General features: G+C 39.7%; 1 protein-coding gene across 12 annotated transcripts in view; it reads right to left on the reverse strand.

Annotated features, from left to right (window-relative positions):
- The window catches only part of DMD (dystrophin), a 1,937,833-nt gene that overhangs the window by 49,072 nt on the left and 1,871,192 nt on the right, over positions 1 to 17,569 (reverse strand). For all 12 annotated transcript variants that reach the window (XM_073357918.2, XM_073357898.2, XM_073357881.2 and 9 more), the window contains 3 exons: positions 16,454 to 16,655; positions 10,827 to 10,912; positions 8,115 to 8,272 (listed from right to left, as the gene is read on the reverse strand). In XM_073357918.2, the coding sequence (XP_073214019.2) occupies positions 8,115 to 8,272; positions 10,827 to 10,912; positions 16,454 to 16,655 (446 nt within the window). The remainder of the gene's footprint in view (positions 1 to 8,114; positions 8,273 to 10,826; positions 10,913 to 16,453; positions 16,656 to 17,569) is intronic.

A 17,569-nucleotide genomic window follows, 5' to 3' on the forward strand; every position in this document is an offset into this window, starting at 1 on the left:
AGCATTGTCTTCATTTTGTGGCACCAAACACACACTACATAATTAAATAAATTTATTTAAACAATAATAAATATTAACTTTCAGTGCTAGTGCTTCTCTCTTTTGTTCAAGATTCAGAGTATCTTTACAATATCACCTGATGCTTCTCAATTTAGTAGCAGCCCAGTCTGATCAGCTAACAGAGGGAACAGTGACACAAATTTTGGTGGGAAAAACCTCTAAATTAGTTAAAAATACAGGGATGCAGAGAGAGGAGGAGGGGGAAAAACAACTCAAGTTGCTTTGTTTTTTTAACACTGTTTACAACTTTGGTCACCTAATTAACTGTCAATAATTGGAGATGGAATAAGAAGTCAAAAGGTGCCCAGAGTGACATCCTACTTACTCTTCCCAAAAATATCCTCTGAATAATGCATTCCTTTAACTTTGACTTAAAACACTGCATCAGTTGGATTAATTAGAATAAAGGCTTTGTTTGTTTTTTTCTTGGGATTTTTATGCTAATTTGGGAAATGGTCAGAAAATGTAAGGGTTCCACTGGCTGCTTTGTAAAACCCAGTGTAAATGGGTTTCCAATATTGTAATAATATTAGAAAACAATAGAGGTTTCATTTTTTTATACATCTCTTGTATGAAATTAGAATAATCTTGTTTGATGCACTGCAATACATCCAATGGATTGTGCATTAAACCCACTTTGTCTGACCTTCGTTTTTCTTAGCTATAGTATTTTTAAAAGAAAACACTCACTGGAGCAAAGAGAACACAAAAGACATCACAATAGAAAAAGTATAACCACCACAGTAACAATCACAGCTTTAATTCAATAATTTGCTGACTATGTTCAGAATGATGCACATTGTCTTTCACTGAAGAATCTCAAAGCACTTTACAAACATCAATTAATTCGACATCCCTGTGAGGTGGGGCACAAACCATTATTACTGTGTCCCCATTTTAAGATAGAGTAATTGGAGCACAGAGAGGTCAAGTGACTTACCCCTGAGGTCACTCAATGAGTCAGTGTCGGTCAAGAACTGAACTGCTGAGTCATCACTCCCACTTATGCTCTAACTACTAGACAATACTCTCTACGCTCATCCCAGACATTCTCTGTGTTCCAAAGTATTGCTGGAGTATCTGTTTAAAATGCTATTTCTAGTACAAAAAGATGAATTCTGTATTGAAATGCTGCAGTGTGTGTTGTAGACAGAATAAAAATGAGCAACCCAAAGCATTAGCCCATCCTTTTGTAGTTGCTTTAAGTTTGCAGGAAAAAAGTTGCTCTAAAGAAACACCTCCTGTAACATTCAAAAATCCATTTTAAATCTGCAGTCACTGTTGATTGCTAATGGTCCTAAAAGTGGACTACCCACCTATTTGGTATACAGCTCATACAAAACCTGTGCTTTGGGAGATTAGCTGCATTAAAATGTTTCAAAACTGGTTATGAATTACATTACATGAAGATTTAAAGCCACATGGAGAAAAGCTGGTCAGGGTCAGACAGTATAGGACAGACAGTTCTTGACTGTTCCCTGAGCTGCTACTACATTTTCTTTAATAACCTCTAAATCCAGTAAAGGCAGCAGCTGAAGATTTTACATAAGGGAAAAAGTCTGCATTCAGACAGAACATATCAGAAGTAACAAGAGCAGGCTGTAAGGAATATTAATGATTCTTTTCTTCAACACATTTCTATGGAACTCCCAATTTTTATGGTAACAACAGAGTGAATCATAAAGCAAAATTCATAAAACCTTTCCCAGCTTACAAATAACAATTTGTTATGGAGGGATATTCAAATTCATTATACTTCAGACATCTGCTTTTCTGCATTTGTTTGCCAAAAAACAATTGAAAGGAGGGGGAGCAGGGTAATTTTTTGCATCTTTATGCAATGATCGGGAGCTGAATATTTCTGCCACTGCCCTCCCCCCAGATTTAAGCTCGTCCTCCCCTTTTGCTCATTTTGGCTTTCTAAAATGTATACTGTATCAATTTGAGGACAGATCAAATGTATTTCTGTGTTGTACAATACTGCCTTATTTCTCAATGTACAAAGTAGTATCATGCTGTCTGGCAGAATCAGACATATTTTCAGTCACATACATATTACCTACTATAACGCTGCGATTTGGGAAATAAGTTCTAAAAATAATAATATTCACTTAATAGTGTCTTCCATCCAGGATCTTATATTAGGCTTCATTCATAGCAACCTGTGACAGTAGATAGATATTATCTCCATTTTTCAGATGAGGAAACAGATATGAAATTTACATGATTTGCCCAATGTGACAAACACAAAATAAGTGTGTGACAAAGCCAGGAATAGAACCTATGTCTTCCAACATCCAATCCTGCTTTCTTTGGCTAAGATTATCATTCCTTTTTCCTGGTCTCAATGGCTTAATACTACATTTATACCTTCCTATGCAGCCAGCTTTCCTCCTCACACCTGGATGTGTTAAAAAGGGATAAATAAAGATGACAAGAAGCATCAATGCTCCATAGTTTCCAAGGCAAGTGCTATTTCCCGGTCAAACATAAGAAGGCAATCACAATGACACGACATGAGCTAGGCTCTGCCACACAGACTGCTTATGACATTCTTAACCCCTGGAGTGTCTAAGATGATGACTTTGATCTCTTGCATTATACTAAACCAGTCTAGTCATGGTGTTAGTGACACATCAGATATAAATGAAATAAATTATTCTAACTGATGACGTTACTGGTAAGGCTCAAACATTCCATTCATTATCACTGAAAAAACAAGATCCTTCTTCTTTTCCTCAGCCTTGCTCTTACCATTTTAACAAACCTCCATACACAAGATTGCTTTTAGATCTGCTCAGGTTTGCTTCTGAAAGCCACTCATTAAGTTTTTGGTTCCATACAAGCAGGCCCACAACTTTCTACGAAAAGAACACCAGAGGGAGCGCAGTTTTATGACATTTATAGCACAGCAGCTTGCAGAGGGATTTGTTAGTTCTCTATAGGCCAGCTGCACAAAGAGGATGCACCTATTGATGATACAATGATTTTACTGGTGTTTGTATATTTATCATATTTCAGTTATTCATCCTGGACATTATTATTATTATTCCTTTTTTGTACTGCAATTGTGGTCTATGGTCCCAATCAGGAGCAGGGCACGGACACAGAGGAATACATGGCCCAAACCCCAAAGAGCTTATAAACCCTTATTCCAGCTTCGGTTTGTCAGAGTACATACTTCAGGAGTGGGCACACAGTTAAAACAGTTGTAAAAATATCTCAGTCTTTCTTTTTCACCGATACATTATACATATATCCATAACAAATGTAGACTGTAGAAAGTTAATTATTTTCTTTGTATGTGTATGAATAGAATAGTATATCTGATGTTAGATATAATCTAGTTGTATGTCCTCCCCTACTTGTTTCATGTGGATAACATAAAACTTTATAAAAACTCCTGCCCTACATCCAATTTCAGTGGGGAAAAAAATCCTTAAATAATTTTACAGCATAAGGAAACAAACATCCTTCACACTTCACAAGGGTATTGGGGGAACAGCAGCTACATTTTCGTACACTGAGTTGAACTAACCTGCTGACCTGCGGCTCTTCTTTTGCTCCCATTTCTTAGTTTCAACATCATAGTAACCCATGGAAGAAAGGTGTGTGTAACACCTAAATGATAATGGCATAATTTTTATTTTTATCACTTAGACCTGTCTATACTGGCCAAGGAAAGTATGTTAGCAATTTTCCAGCATGATTCACTAGAAAAATACTGCTGTGGTTTCCTTGGCCAATAAACAAGATAAGCCAGGCCTCAAAGCAGCACTGTTATGGCTGACATGCTCTGTATAGCATATTTTCAGTTTTACCTTAGAAATGAACCCAACATGGAAAACACTAAATTTTTGCTCAACAAAAACTAGAGGTAAAGTACCTTTAAATGCAAGATCATCCAAGCTTACCACACCTGCCAAGGGAACACAACAAACATAATTTTCTTAGCTTGTAACACTGCCTTATCTCCCAAGAGCATTTATCTATCATGTTTACTAAAGAAGAGAAATATAGTACCCTCACACCACCACAATACAATGCTGAAAAAATGCACACAACTTTTCATGGCCCTTACAGATAATCCTTATGTACTGTGACTCAAGCATTTTCATCAAGTTTTTTTGACCTCAGTTAAGATTTTTGCCTTTAAAACACCTCAAAATATAATTACATTTTTCTAGTTTGGGGAGGATATATTATATTCTACATAACATCCTTGCTCTTCACAGTTAGTATTAGCACCTCCTTTTGTTATTCAGAAAGGATGGGGGAAAAAAAAAACCCCACAACCAAGCCTCCAAGCTGGTGGGAAGAAAAATAAAACGAAAGCAGCAGCCTAAAGTAAAAAACTCATTCTTTAGGACAAAGAATGTGCTTGTGGGAATGGTAAGTATTTTATTACCATTTGCACAGGCTGTTATAAACAGCAGTTCTGAGAACACTTGCATGTTGACAGAACAAGACTGCCCTCCCCCACCATTCTCAAGGACTTATACTTCAAACAAAAACCGGTGGAGATTTCCCCCGTTATCTCCTGGTACAGTAAACATCACATTTTCATGCTGCTGTGCATGACAGACAAGGCTGTTGCCAGAGCACCTAACCTAAGCAGGTTGGGAGAGTGAATTCTGAAGTACACATTTGCTGCTGACTTTCTGATGTGTCTGAAAGTTATTAATAGGTTATGATCAGCACAAGTAACTAAAATATATAAATACGAAGAATAAATAAACCCCGAAGTACAATTCTTAGTCCTTAAAAGAAACATATGAAGAAAGACCTAACATCAGACAACGTTTGGACACAGCAGTGCATAAAGCACACATCCCCTGATTTATTTTTCTATATTAAATTATTTCCCTTCAAGAAAATCCCAGAAGGAGAAGGTGGAGGGAGGAGAGAAAGGAGTGTGCAGCAGTGTCATTCCACCCACAAGTTGTATGTGCTACCCTCTCACCCCTGTCTATTTCAGGGTCTCCAGGCAATCTTCCACCCACTTCCTCTCCTGTCCCCAGGTGCCCCATTTTCAACCCCTCCCCCCCATCTCTACTTCCCTTACTCCAATTCCCTGGTTCCGTGCCTATCCACCCATTTCCCCCTTTCTGAGCCCTTGCTGCCCTCAGCACCACAATTATCCTCCTCCACCCATTCCCTTACAGGTCTCTGCTTTGCCCCCCACCCCTTCTGGGTCCCTGAGAGACCCTGCTTTCCCCTCCCCATTGGCAAATCCACTCCCCTTCCCCCCAACTCCCTCCCCTGTCCTCTCTGGGGACCTGCTTCCTCTCCCTCATCCCCATCTGGGTCCCTACTTCCCCACCATTGCCCCATCCCTAAGGTCCTTGCTACTTTGCCCTCACCCCCATTCTTGCCCCTCCCACGCACTCTGACCTCCCTTTCCCTCCTCCCTGGATCCCTAGTTCCCACACTACAAACCCTCCTAAGGCTCTCTTACTATTAGAGTTGAGGTTACAATCTCTCCAGGCACCAAGTTAAGGTCCTGCCTCTGATGTGAGAAGGCAGCAGTAGGGGGAACCAGAAAGATTCCTCTGCCTGCAGCACTGGGCAGTCTGGGGGCCCTGATTTTCCTGTGAATCAGGCTCTTTCAGTGTTTTGATTTGTATCAGATTCAACAGGGTTCTGCCCACTGATGGCTAAATATTCCCAGGAATTTTGGAATTGGTTGTATGCAGTGTTCCAAAGCTATCATATTATATCCAAACACACACACACATACAAATGCAGCTGAGTGTCACACCTTGCTTTGGTCAGCCAAATATCTTCCTCAAACGCGTTCCCCTCCATGTCACAAATATATCCATTTTCTACTGTATACCCACAGGCCTGGGTCCTTTTTACAAAAACAATTTATTAAAATTCCTATCCCCCACCTTTTGTTCAAAATAGTTTTGTGAATGTTACAGTAGTTTCCATGGGAGAAGGGAAGGGGCAGGCTCCATAGAGACCTGAATGAATGGGGAGCAGATTTACACGTCCCCTTCAGCATCCTGTGGAGCTGCTGTCACATTATTCTGTGTTGGTCTGACAAAACCTAAAAACGCAACACAGAGCCCCCCTACAAACCCCTGAAGGTTACCACAGGATCTTGTCTAGCTACCGATGTTCTTATTCCTTGTTTATTACCATGGCATCTTTTGGACATGGCTCACGGTGCAGTTTTTGCACAGAGCACAACAGCACAAGAGCACAGAGACTCTTTTCAGGAGAGGGCTGGGTAATACCAAGAACAAAAGTTAAAAAAAATGTGGGTAAGGGGAAATATAAAGCCTCTAGAACTAAACTGATCCACATTGTCAGCTTGTGGAAAAGTGAGTCACCCCTGAAACCTGAAGTGACAATAAAAAAATCAAAGGATTTTTAAAAATCCACCCATCACAACAGGAAACCACAGGTCATTTTATAATTGTGTATGTTTTTTAAATACAATAACTCAAGACTACTTACTGCCATTACTATTCATTAAAAAGAACTTGCTGTAGATTGCTACATAGTTTAACTTGAGCAACATGTAAAAACGCCTGGAGACAGTAAGAAGAGAGATAAGAAAGGGAGGATGAGGTCACCCACTCATTTGTTGTTATGTAGAAGATGCATTGATGAGCACAGCAGAACATGCATTTCGCCTTCTCTTCTATAATCTACTCTAATCTTCTTCTCACTTTCTTTTATCATTCCTGATGTGTTTTAACCTTTTGATGTAGGAAACTGGAAATGTTTAGGTATGCATCTTACTGTTGGCAAGAATAAAGGATAAATATCCCACTTTCCTCCCAAAATTAGAAGTGTGATTTAAGTTTTATCAGTTGTGAATTTGAGAAAAGAATATGGACTGCACTGTGCATTTTTCAATATAGAGCACAGCAGCGGTCACAGAATTGCTAAAAGGAGAGCAGCATTATCCTTTCAAATAGTGAAACAAACCGAAAGCCTGCTTGTCACCTCTCTGGAACAATACTAATGCTGACTCTTCACAGTTCATTCATTTGACCCATTCTTACCGCTCTACTGGAGACCTCTGTTTTTCATTGTTATTTATACATTCTGTACATGGGGTAGGCCAGGGAGTGTCAATTATTTTTTGGCAAGCTCCATATTTCTTGGTCGAGGTACAATCAAGGTCCAGATGCCAGAGACAATAATAAAAAATAACAGTGATAATAAGTAAATAAAAAGATTTTGGGATCCGTTCAAAAGTGCCTGGGGATCCGGATTTGGCCTGTGGTCTGGCTATTGACTACCCCTGCGGTAGAGTATGTATGTCTACATTACAAGTGCTACAGTGGCTCAACTGAAGCTACACTGCTGTAGTGTTCTAGTGTAGACACTTGCTATAGAGAGAGAAGGGGATTTTCCATCAGTGTAGTAAATCCTCCCACTTGACAGGCAGTAGCAGAAGAATTCTGATGTTGACCCAGCTGCCTCTACAGTCGTGGGTTAGGTCAACCTAATTACAACATACAGTGTGAGAAATTTTTCACAGCCCTGAACAATGTCCCTAGATTGACCTAAATTTTAGGTATAGATCAGGCCTTAGAATAACTGTTGTTCTTCGTGATAGCTGTGATCCAGTGGTGAGCACCTACATCATTTTATAACAAAAAGGCATGTGTGCTGGCAAGTAGGGATGGGTAAAGTAATTCACATAAAATAAAAAACTTCCATATGACCCCGTTGTAATATGGTTAGATCCTGTCCACACTACCCCTTTTAGCAATGTATTAACCAGGACAGGATAACCGCACTGAAATGGATTTCCCCCCCTGACATTTCTATATTTGTATTGTAGACAGACCCCAAGAAGAAACTACCTACTCCACATGCCTTGCCAACTAAACAGATTAGCAAACTAACATGAAATTTCTTTAAGCAATCCCTAGAATTCAATCCTTTCTCCTACATTTCTGTTTCTCATTCTCAAGGGATTTTACTTTTCTTCTCAGTGACAGAAACGTAAAAAGGGTGGAATTAAATAAAAATAAAAACAATAATAGGGAAAAACATTAGAAAACAAAAACCACACAAATGCTTACAAACTGGAAGCAGCTCCTAACACTAGGTTCAATGTTACTGCCACCAAACGATGCAACTTCGCCAAGCTGTCGTGGGATCTGGATGGAGTCATGCAGGAGAAGGCCCAATCGGCGCTGGTCACAGAATCCAGTGGAACTTGCTACCTGCTTGAACAGGTCTAGAGGGACGAAAATGAAGAGTTTTAGGGACAGAACATGTCAACCAGGACTACAGAAGTATTACAGAAACGCAATTATTTTCAGAGGCTCAAAAGTGCGGTGTCATTATGGGAGTGGCCCCTTTTCAATGGGCCTCCATTTGGCTATCGTCTCTGTTTATTAACCAGTTAAATAAGTAGCCCAGTGCTAATGTCCGATAAGATCATGGACTTGTATCTGTCAAGAAGGACCATTCTAAAATAACAATCTCACAGCATTTATATAATATTCAGAACCAACACAAGCTATACCTCCATAACACGTGTACAGGGTCTCTGATACACAAAATCTTTTAAACATTAATGTACGTATAGTCTGAACAGCTTTAAACATACAGCCTAGAGGACCTGATTTTGTTTCAACATCATGAGTTGCTTTGAAAAACAAGAAAGTTCCCTAACTTTGATATTTCATAATATACTGAACTCAAGATGATTTTTTAAATGAAAGAGAAACATTACACTGTTACAGAGCCCCACCACCCATTGGGAATGTTAATATCATATTAAGTTTTAGTTTTTGAAGTGAAATGTCATTTTAAGCCCTGTTCTATTATAGCAATACTATCAAAAAGGAATCCTTACCGGACTGAATCATCATCCTACCATAAGCACAATTTAATTAGATGGGAATTAGTTATACTACAAATGCTTTGAGGAGGTTTTAAAGTTTGTAATAACAAGAAAAATCAAGTTAGGATCAACTGAAATATTTATTTGGTACTCCCCCAGTTGATAATTCATGACCTGAATAAATTCTGCTTATTTTTCGAAGGGTAAAAAATGTCACTAGTGTAGTAATAATATGCTTTCATGGCTGTGGCCTCCTTAATATTTTATTCTACACTGGGGGTGCAATTACACAGGAATGTCAATAGCATTGATTAGTTTCCTAGCACAGTTTTGACAAATGATTTTTTTCTTTTTGGTTCCTTTTAATTAGAAGTATATAAGCATATAAGTCTTCCAATATCTGGTCTCACAATATATGATTTCAAGGCAAATCCTGCCTTCACCTCCCTGGCCCTGGAGACTTTCCCTGGCAGCACAACCAATACTGTTCTGCAGCACAAGTCGGCGGCAAACTCCCTGTGCAGAACTCAGCTCTACAGGTACTCCCAGAGCATATCAGCGAGAAGGAATGAGAAAAGTCAAAAGATCAGCTGCTATGATGTTTCTGTCCGAATGGCTTTCCTTGTTGTGGTAAGTGGAGAGGACAGTAGGAGCTACTGCAGCGTCAGGTAGTGGAAATGGAGCAATGGTGGAGCAAGTCCACAGCCCCAGGGAGAAGATTCCTTTCTTCTCACCCCCAACTGCACATCCTTTCATTTCCCTCTTATTAAAGCATTTACAATGCCTAAAGGAAGATTACACATTACAATCAATCAGATGCAGCCTTTTTTGGAGAGACAGTATTCAGCACTCGCAGGAGAATAAATTAATCTTGCTAGATATTTCCCATCTCTAACTTTTGCAATCCTAACAGTGTATCATTTTTCTGGGAAACATCTAAAGATCAAAGTTTTGACATTTTATTTTAAATGTTTTAATTTGACCCAATTTTACAAAATATTTTAAACGCTACAGTGAAGGAGGAGGTTGGTTCAATATAGGTCCATATTCCTCTGTTTAAAAAAATGTAACATTTTTCAAAATCTTGATTTTCAAAAAGATGCTGGATTAAGAATACATCTTGAGTCAAATCCTAAAGTTCTTGCTCAAGCTCCAACCCTGTAAACGCCTACATATGAGTATTACCATTGAACTCAGCAGGGGTACCCATGTGCATAAAGTTACTCACATGAGTAAAGTGTCCAGGTCTCACTTTATACTCATTCATTATTCATGTAAAACTTGTATTGGCTTCAAATTGATTTCTTCCAGATAAGGATTTGGTCTACTGAAAACATGCAGAATTTTGATTTTTAAATTACTCACTCACTCTCTTTTTCCTCTATCTCACACATGTAAAATGAAAGAAGAAAAAAAAGCTTCTTCATGAATATGCACATCTTTATTGTTCAGCCAGGGATAGCAACTGTGGTTGCACATAATTTTTTCAAGTATGATTTCACTGTAGACACCAGACGTAAGATACTGTATTTTTATTCAACATGCTATAACATAAGTTGCTCTAAATATAATTTTTCCTGAAACATTTCTTTTTGTACTTTGTCATCTCGTCATTTAGATCCTGTCTATACTGGTCAGGGAAAAAAGTTTTAGTACCTTTCTATGACAAATCATGTTAAACCCTACTTCTTCCTAATATGGTGTCATTGATTTTTTTCTGGCCAGTGTAGAAAAAACTTTAATCTATCATGGGAAATGGGGTGAAATCTACACTGGACAAGTCACTTAAAATACATTGTAGAGAACTATCCTTCACTGAAGGATTAGAAGACCTAACAGGACTTTTCTGTCCTGATTTTTTGTGTTTCTATGATATATAGGAAAAAATTTAAATAAAATAAATTAAAAAGAAATAAAATATAAATTAAGACACATGACTTACATCTGTACTTATCTTCCAAATGTGCTTTACACAGGGAAACTACACCGGTTTTAAAAGATAAGACACGGATCCTTCCTGTTCGACCCCTGTTGATGATTATGATAAGAAAAACAAACACTGATTGATAATATAATCCACATATTTGAGGTCTTATTTAGGAGAATAATGCAACTTTTAAAATTAAACACAATCTTAACCACCAATCTTAGAGCCCCGATAATTGCTGGATATTTTAAAGAACAGGTTGGACAAATACATGTCAGGGATGCTCTATGTTTACTTGGTCCTGCCTCAGCACAGAGGGCTAGACTAGATAACTTCTTCAGGTCCGTTCTAGCACTACATTTCTATGATTCTGTACTACTTCACAAAAATTAATTCTTGCGTAACTTATACATGACTTGTGGAATACACTGGTTAAACAGCGTTCATCAGCAGCTCCAAGACAAGTAACTGGTTGTAGGTCTGTAGTTAATGCTACGTTTTGCGCTTAAATCAGGGATTCAACATGAATGCAATGACAGTGTATCTCCCCACAATTACAACACTTACCGAGTCTGAACATTCACGGTACATAACCTTTAATTAGTTTGAGAGTTAATAATAATTTTAAAATGGGCCCTGTAAAAAATTTAACACCCTGTGCCAGTCTATTTTTCTAGTCCAAATGATTTAATAACCAAATCATGCACTCTTCAAATTTCCCATATAGACTGAATGTCACCACATTTGAAGACTTTAACGATTAATGGTTATTTTTCGCTTTTATTATTTATAACTGAAAGTGCTTCAGAAAGAGCTGACAAAGAAATGTTCTTATACAGAAAATTCAACGAATTGCCCTCTTTTAAAATGGCTGCCATTTCCTTTTGTGATCAATGGGAGTGAAGCTAAAAGTGCCTTTAGTAAACACTTCATCTTTTAATATGGCTACTACCTTCCACTGTTTACAATGGAAGTGAAGTCAAGATGTCTTTAGGGAAGATGGGGGTCCCAAACAGCATGAGGAGCCACCCTCTTCCCTATGGACAGCCTGACTTCATTCCTACTGGGAACACTGGGAGGTTGAAATGTGTCTTTGATTAGTGTCAGCATTAGCCTCAATTCATCAGTGACACCAAAGATGTAACATTCAAACACTTTCCACTCACTTTAAAGAGCCTGTATGGGCCCCACCCCTGACCATATGTGGTCTGTAATCATCCTCCTGTCCCATATCCACATGTGCTCTGCAGCCTCTCTATATCTACAACATCCTCCATGACTGTGTGCCATGCAACTTCACTGCTTGAAATCCTACTTCAGAACTCAGTTTTATTTCAATTTACTTTCACTGGCTGACGCCCACACAAAATAATATTCCAGTTAATATCCCAAATTTGATATATTTAAACAAAACAACCTCTCTCCCCCAAACAAATGATCAAAATATGTACAATACAATAAGCATATGTCTAACAACTCCTTTAGGCAGAAGTCTATCAATAATTTTCAGTCTGTAAGTGCCACTTTCACCATTGTCACTGAAAATAAGAACAATATTAATGCATGCAATTATAAAAGGCACCCCATGCTGTGCTGCACAGTATGCGAGCAGTTCAGCCAATAAATACATTTCCTCTGTAATACTGTCAAGATCAGCAGAACAGCCATTTACATGCATTGGTCCAAATTCTGTTATCATACAAGTGTAATACCTTAGTAAAAAAAACTCCACTGAAATGAAGAGACACTACAGATTTACATTGGTGTAACAGAGCAGAATTTGGTTCCCTCAGCACATCCCACTTTTATTTTTAAAAATATTCTTTTCCTATTTGTAAATCAGCATCTGTTATTCACTTATGTCACTTGAACATTGTGTTCTTATTCTTTTCTTCTTTGCACTTCCTCCCCTTCCTCAAATCCTTTCCAAATTCATTATCCTTTGTGCCCTCAGAAACCCATGCAGATAAATACCAGCCTCATGCAAATTATACAGGAGAGGCATGTAACATGATGCTTTTCCTGTGCGGTATATTAAATAGGAACTTACATGAAGCATGAGTTGGTTCAGTTGGCTACGCCCTCCTCCCTGCCTCCCAAGTCAAACAGATAATTTAGCATGTAACAGCAAATGAGTATGAATATCTGATCAATTAAAACAAATTTGAAACATATTGAATAGCTGCAAGGCTGTACCCCAAATTGGACCAGTCATTGCTAGTGTGTTCCGGTTATCAATACCTTTACAAATAACAGTTGGGAAGCATAATAAATGCAAATTATTAGGGCTTTTTTTTTTTTAAAATGCCACAGAGTCTCTAATAGGAGAATGAATTCAAGAAAATCATTGCGGGATTTGTTTATTTACCCAATCAGTAACGCTAAATACATTTGACCCTTGGCTCTTCTTTCTGTGCTCATCCAGGGTATCACAAACACAAAACTTCAGTAAAAGGCCATGCACTTCCCTCATCCCTGGGTCCCTACAATGTTCCATCCAGTCCTGTATGATCTATTTCCCCAGCATCCCTTCCCTCAACAGCACAAACTATAATTTACAATGTATTTCCTTAAATTAAGTATTCTCACACCTTCTTATCAACTGTCTAAATGGGCCATCTTGATTATCACGACAAAAGTTTTTTTCTCCTGCTGATAATAGCTCATCTTAACTAATTAGCCTCCCACAGTTTGTATGGTAACTTCCAACTTATCTGTATATCTATATCTTACTGTATGTTCTATTCTATGCATCCGATGAAGTGGGCTGTAGCCCTTGACATCTTATGCTCTAATAAATTTGTTAGTCTCTAAGGTGCCACAGGTACTCCTGTTCTTTTTACAATGTCGTAGGTTTCAATGAAATAAACAAACATAATGAGACTGAATTTAGCAAGAAAGAGCCTTGAGGAGAAGCAAGCAGGATTTGACACTAAGCTGCAGGAAGAGGTAGATACACTGGAGACTAGGGATACGGTCCAGAGTGACCTAGGCAAATTGAAGAATTGGGCCAAAAGAAATCTGATGAGGTTCAACAAGGACAAGTGCAAAGTCCTGCACTTAGGACGGAAGAATCCCATGCACTGCTACAGGCTGGGGACACGGCTAAGTAGCACTTCTGCAGAAAAGGTCCTGTAGATTACAGTGGATGAGAAGCTGGATACGAGTCAACAGTGTGACCTTATTGACAAGAATGCTAACAGGATATTGGGATGCATTAGTAGGAGCACTGGCAGCAGATTGAGGGAAGTGATTATTCCCCTCTATTCTGCTCTGGTGAGGCCACATCTGGAGTATTGAGTACAGTTTGGTGCCCCCCACTACAGAAAGGATGTGGACAAATTGGAGACAGTCCAGCGGAGGGCAACAAAAATGATTGGGGGCTGGGGCACATGATTTACGAGAAGAGGCTGAGGGAACTGGGTTTCAGAGTAGCAGCAGTGTTAGTCTGTATTTGCAAAAAGAAAAGGAGTACTTGTGGCACCTTAGAGACTAACCAATTTATTTGAGCATAAGCTTTCGTGAGCTACAGCTCACTTCATCGCATGCATACTGTGGAAAATACAGAAGATGTTTTTATACACACAGACCATGAAAAAATGGGTGTTTATCACTACAAAAGGTCTTCTCTCCCCCCAACCCACTCTCCTGCTGGTAATAGCTTATCTAAAGTGATCACTCTCCTTACAATGTGTGTGATAATCAAGGTGCGCCATTTCCAGCACAAATCCAGGTTTTCCCCCCCTCCCCTCTCCTGTTGGTAATAGCTTATCTAAAGTGATCACTCTCCTTACAATGTGTATGATAATCAAGGTGGGTCATTTCCAGGGAACTGGGCTTATTTAGTCTGCAGAAAACAAGAGTGAGGGGGGATTTGATACCAGCCTTCAGCTACCTGAAGGGGGGTTCCAAAGAGGATGGAGCTAGGCTGTTCTCTGTGGTGACAGATGACAGAATAAGGAGTAAAGGTCTCAAGTTGCAGTGGGGGAGGTCTAGGTTGGATATTAGGAAACACAATTTCACGAGGAGGGTGGTGAAGCACTGGAATGGGTTACCTAGGGAAATGGCGGAATCTCCATCCTTTGAGGTTTTAAAGGCCAGCCTTTACAAAGCCCTGGCTACAATGATTTAGTTGGGGTTGGTCCTGCTTTGAGCAGGGGGTTGGACTAGATGACCTTCTGAGGTCTCTTCTAACCCTAATCTTCTATGATTTTATTGCCCCAGCCTACACATCAAACATTTTTTGATTGGGAAGAATTGTAATTTGTATTCAGATTTTATTCATGTTTAGCTCTAAATACAAACTGGATCAGATATTTGTTTTCTGAAAACTCAAGTAGATTTAAAAAAAATTAACCTAAATATTAAATATAGGCCTGTTCTCTATTGCCTGTGAACAAAGCAAAAAATCTAGTGCAATCACAATACATAATATAACATGGCAGAATGACTATCCACATTAACTCGATGGCAGTTGTGGATTAAGTCAGAATAGGAAGCCCTCCATTTATAGAATCACCCCGTGGGAAGAGGTTTGGAGACATCTGCAGTTTCTGATCCAGAAATCAATAGGGCGTAATTACACGGATTAAAACTTGATGAAAGAAACATTCTTGGGGCATGGAAGTATTCCCAGGCTATGGCTCTTTATTTTAAATTTAATCCAAAACGTTGATGAAATTAAAAGCACACTCTCTCATCTACAGAGGTTTATTTTGCCACATGACATGCGAGTGTGTGTCTGACTTTAAGGATACCTAATAGATACTTCTAGTCTTAAGTAAGCAAGTCAGGGCTTGGACAGCCAAATTTGCAGAGCTGTTTGTTACTGTAAATCCAACAATAATCCAAAACTAGGCTGTTTTATTTAATTATTGTTAATTTAGGAGTTGTCCAAGCTCTAGGAGGCAGCTGATTAAAACAGCAAATTGAACAGATTTTCTGTAAGACTATCCAAGTAAATCTACCCCATCTTCTATAAATTCAGGAGTGTGGACTCAGCAGATCTAAATTCTAATTTGAAGGGGCCTTTGTTTGCTAAACCTGAATTTTAGAAGCCACATTACTAACCTAAGAAAATTCATTCAGATCTGTTGACTATTAAAAGTCACAAGTATATTGCACCACAGGTGGCCCCCTTTCCAGCCTCTAACAAGGATTACATACTAACAGCTCTAGAAAATGGGCCACTCTGAATAGGCTTAACTGTTGGAAGTTGCACAAGCATGAGCACACATATAATGAAAATTATGCTGTTGCTTTTTGATAATACTCTTAATTAGTAAAGATAAAGGTGTATTAACAAGGAAATTCAAAAGTGCCTTGCAGAGTCGTAACTTAATGATGGGATGGAGTTCTGAAAAATGACCCCTAGATGCACGGACCATTTTAAAGTAGAATGTTCTGTTCTCCAGCTATATCACTTCTTAGCTTAATAAAACAATTTAGGATTCCAAGCCTAAGTCAGGGCTGTATTGATTCAGCTAAGTGCAACCAGTAAGCCATTAGTTTTATTAAACTTGCACTATGACCACCAGCTTTCCAGCTTCAAGCCACTCATTTTGTAACCAGGAAGACAGCTCATTACCCCCAAATGTCATTAAAGCCTTTTAGTACAGTAAACTCAGACTACTTGCACATACGTGTCATAGACATTCAACAGCCAGTTGAGGCACATGTCCACACAGAGAGGGACGTTGACCAGGTTATTGTGCTCTTGTTCCAATCGATCATAAACGGTGGTCAAGCAGTTAATGATCTGAAGGATATCCATCGACTGGTCATTCTGTTTGAGGTTGTGCTGGTCCAAGGCATCACATGCAGCAGATAGACTCAGTAGATCCACTGTTTAAAGTAAAATAACAACAACAACAAAAAAACACTCAGTCATTTCAAGCATTAACCCCCCTTCCCGACAATAATATATTTTGATTAAAATTTTCTTAAGCTTTCATCCCTTCCCCAACCCTTTGTCTGAAAATAACCTTTTATGCCCCAATCCTGCAGGCTCCCAAACATGCATTAGGTCAATGGTTCTCAAAGTATTTACCATTGTGGGCTGCATATGCACCTCTCTATGTGGCCCCATCCACACTATATATGTATATACATATATATACACATACACACACTATCTGTATGGCCAGTGGTGAGCTGGAGCCGGTTCACACCGGTTCGCTAGAACTGGTTGTTAAATTTAGAAGTCCTTTTAGAACCGGTTGTTCCGCGAGGGACAACCAGTTCTAAAAGGGCTTCTAAATGTAACCGGCCAAAAGTGGCGCCTTAGGCACCACCTCCATGGGTGCCCCACCGGCGGCTCCCCGCCCCACCCCCAGGCCCAGCTCACCTCAGCTCCGCCTCCTCCCCTGAATGCACCATCCCGCTCTGCTTCTCCGCCTCCCCCCCCCCCGCGAATCAGCTGTTCACGCAGGAAGCTGGGGGAGGCCGAGAAGCAGGCTGCCAGCTTCCTGCTCAGGCCCAGGGATGCGCAGGTGAGGTGGGGTGGGGGGGGTGCGAGGAGGGCCGTCTGCGCTGCAGCAAGTAACCGGGGGGGAGGGGGTGGCGTGCAGGGAAATCGCTCCCTCCTCAGATCACCTCTGCCTCCCTGGGCCTGAGCAGGAAGCCGCTGCCTGCTTCTCAGCCTGCACCAGCTTCCCGCCGAACAACTGATTCGTGGGAAGCCGGGGGGGGTGGGGCACGGAGAAGCAGAGCAGGGCGGTGCTTTCAGGGGAGGAGGCGGAGCGGAGGCAAGGTGAGCT

The sequence above is a fragment of the Lepidochelys kempii genome, chromosome 1 (assembly GCF_965140285.1).
Source record: "Lepidochelys kempii isolate rLepKem1 chromosome 1, rLepKem1.hap1, whole genome shotgun sequence".
Taxonomy (NCBI): domain Eukaryota; kingdom Metazoa; phylum Chordata; order Testudines; family Cheloniidae; genus Lepidochelys; species Lepidochelys kempii.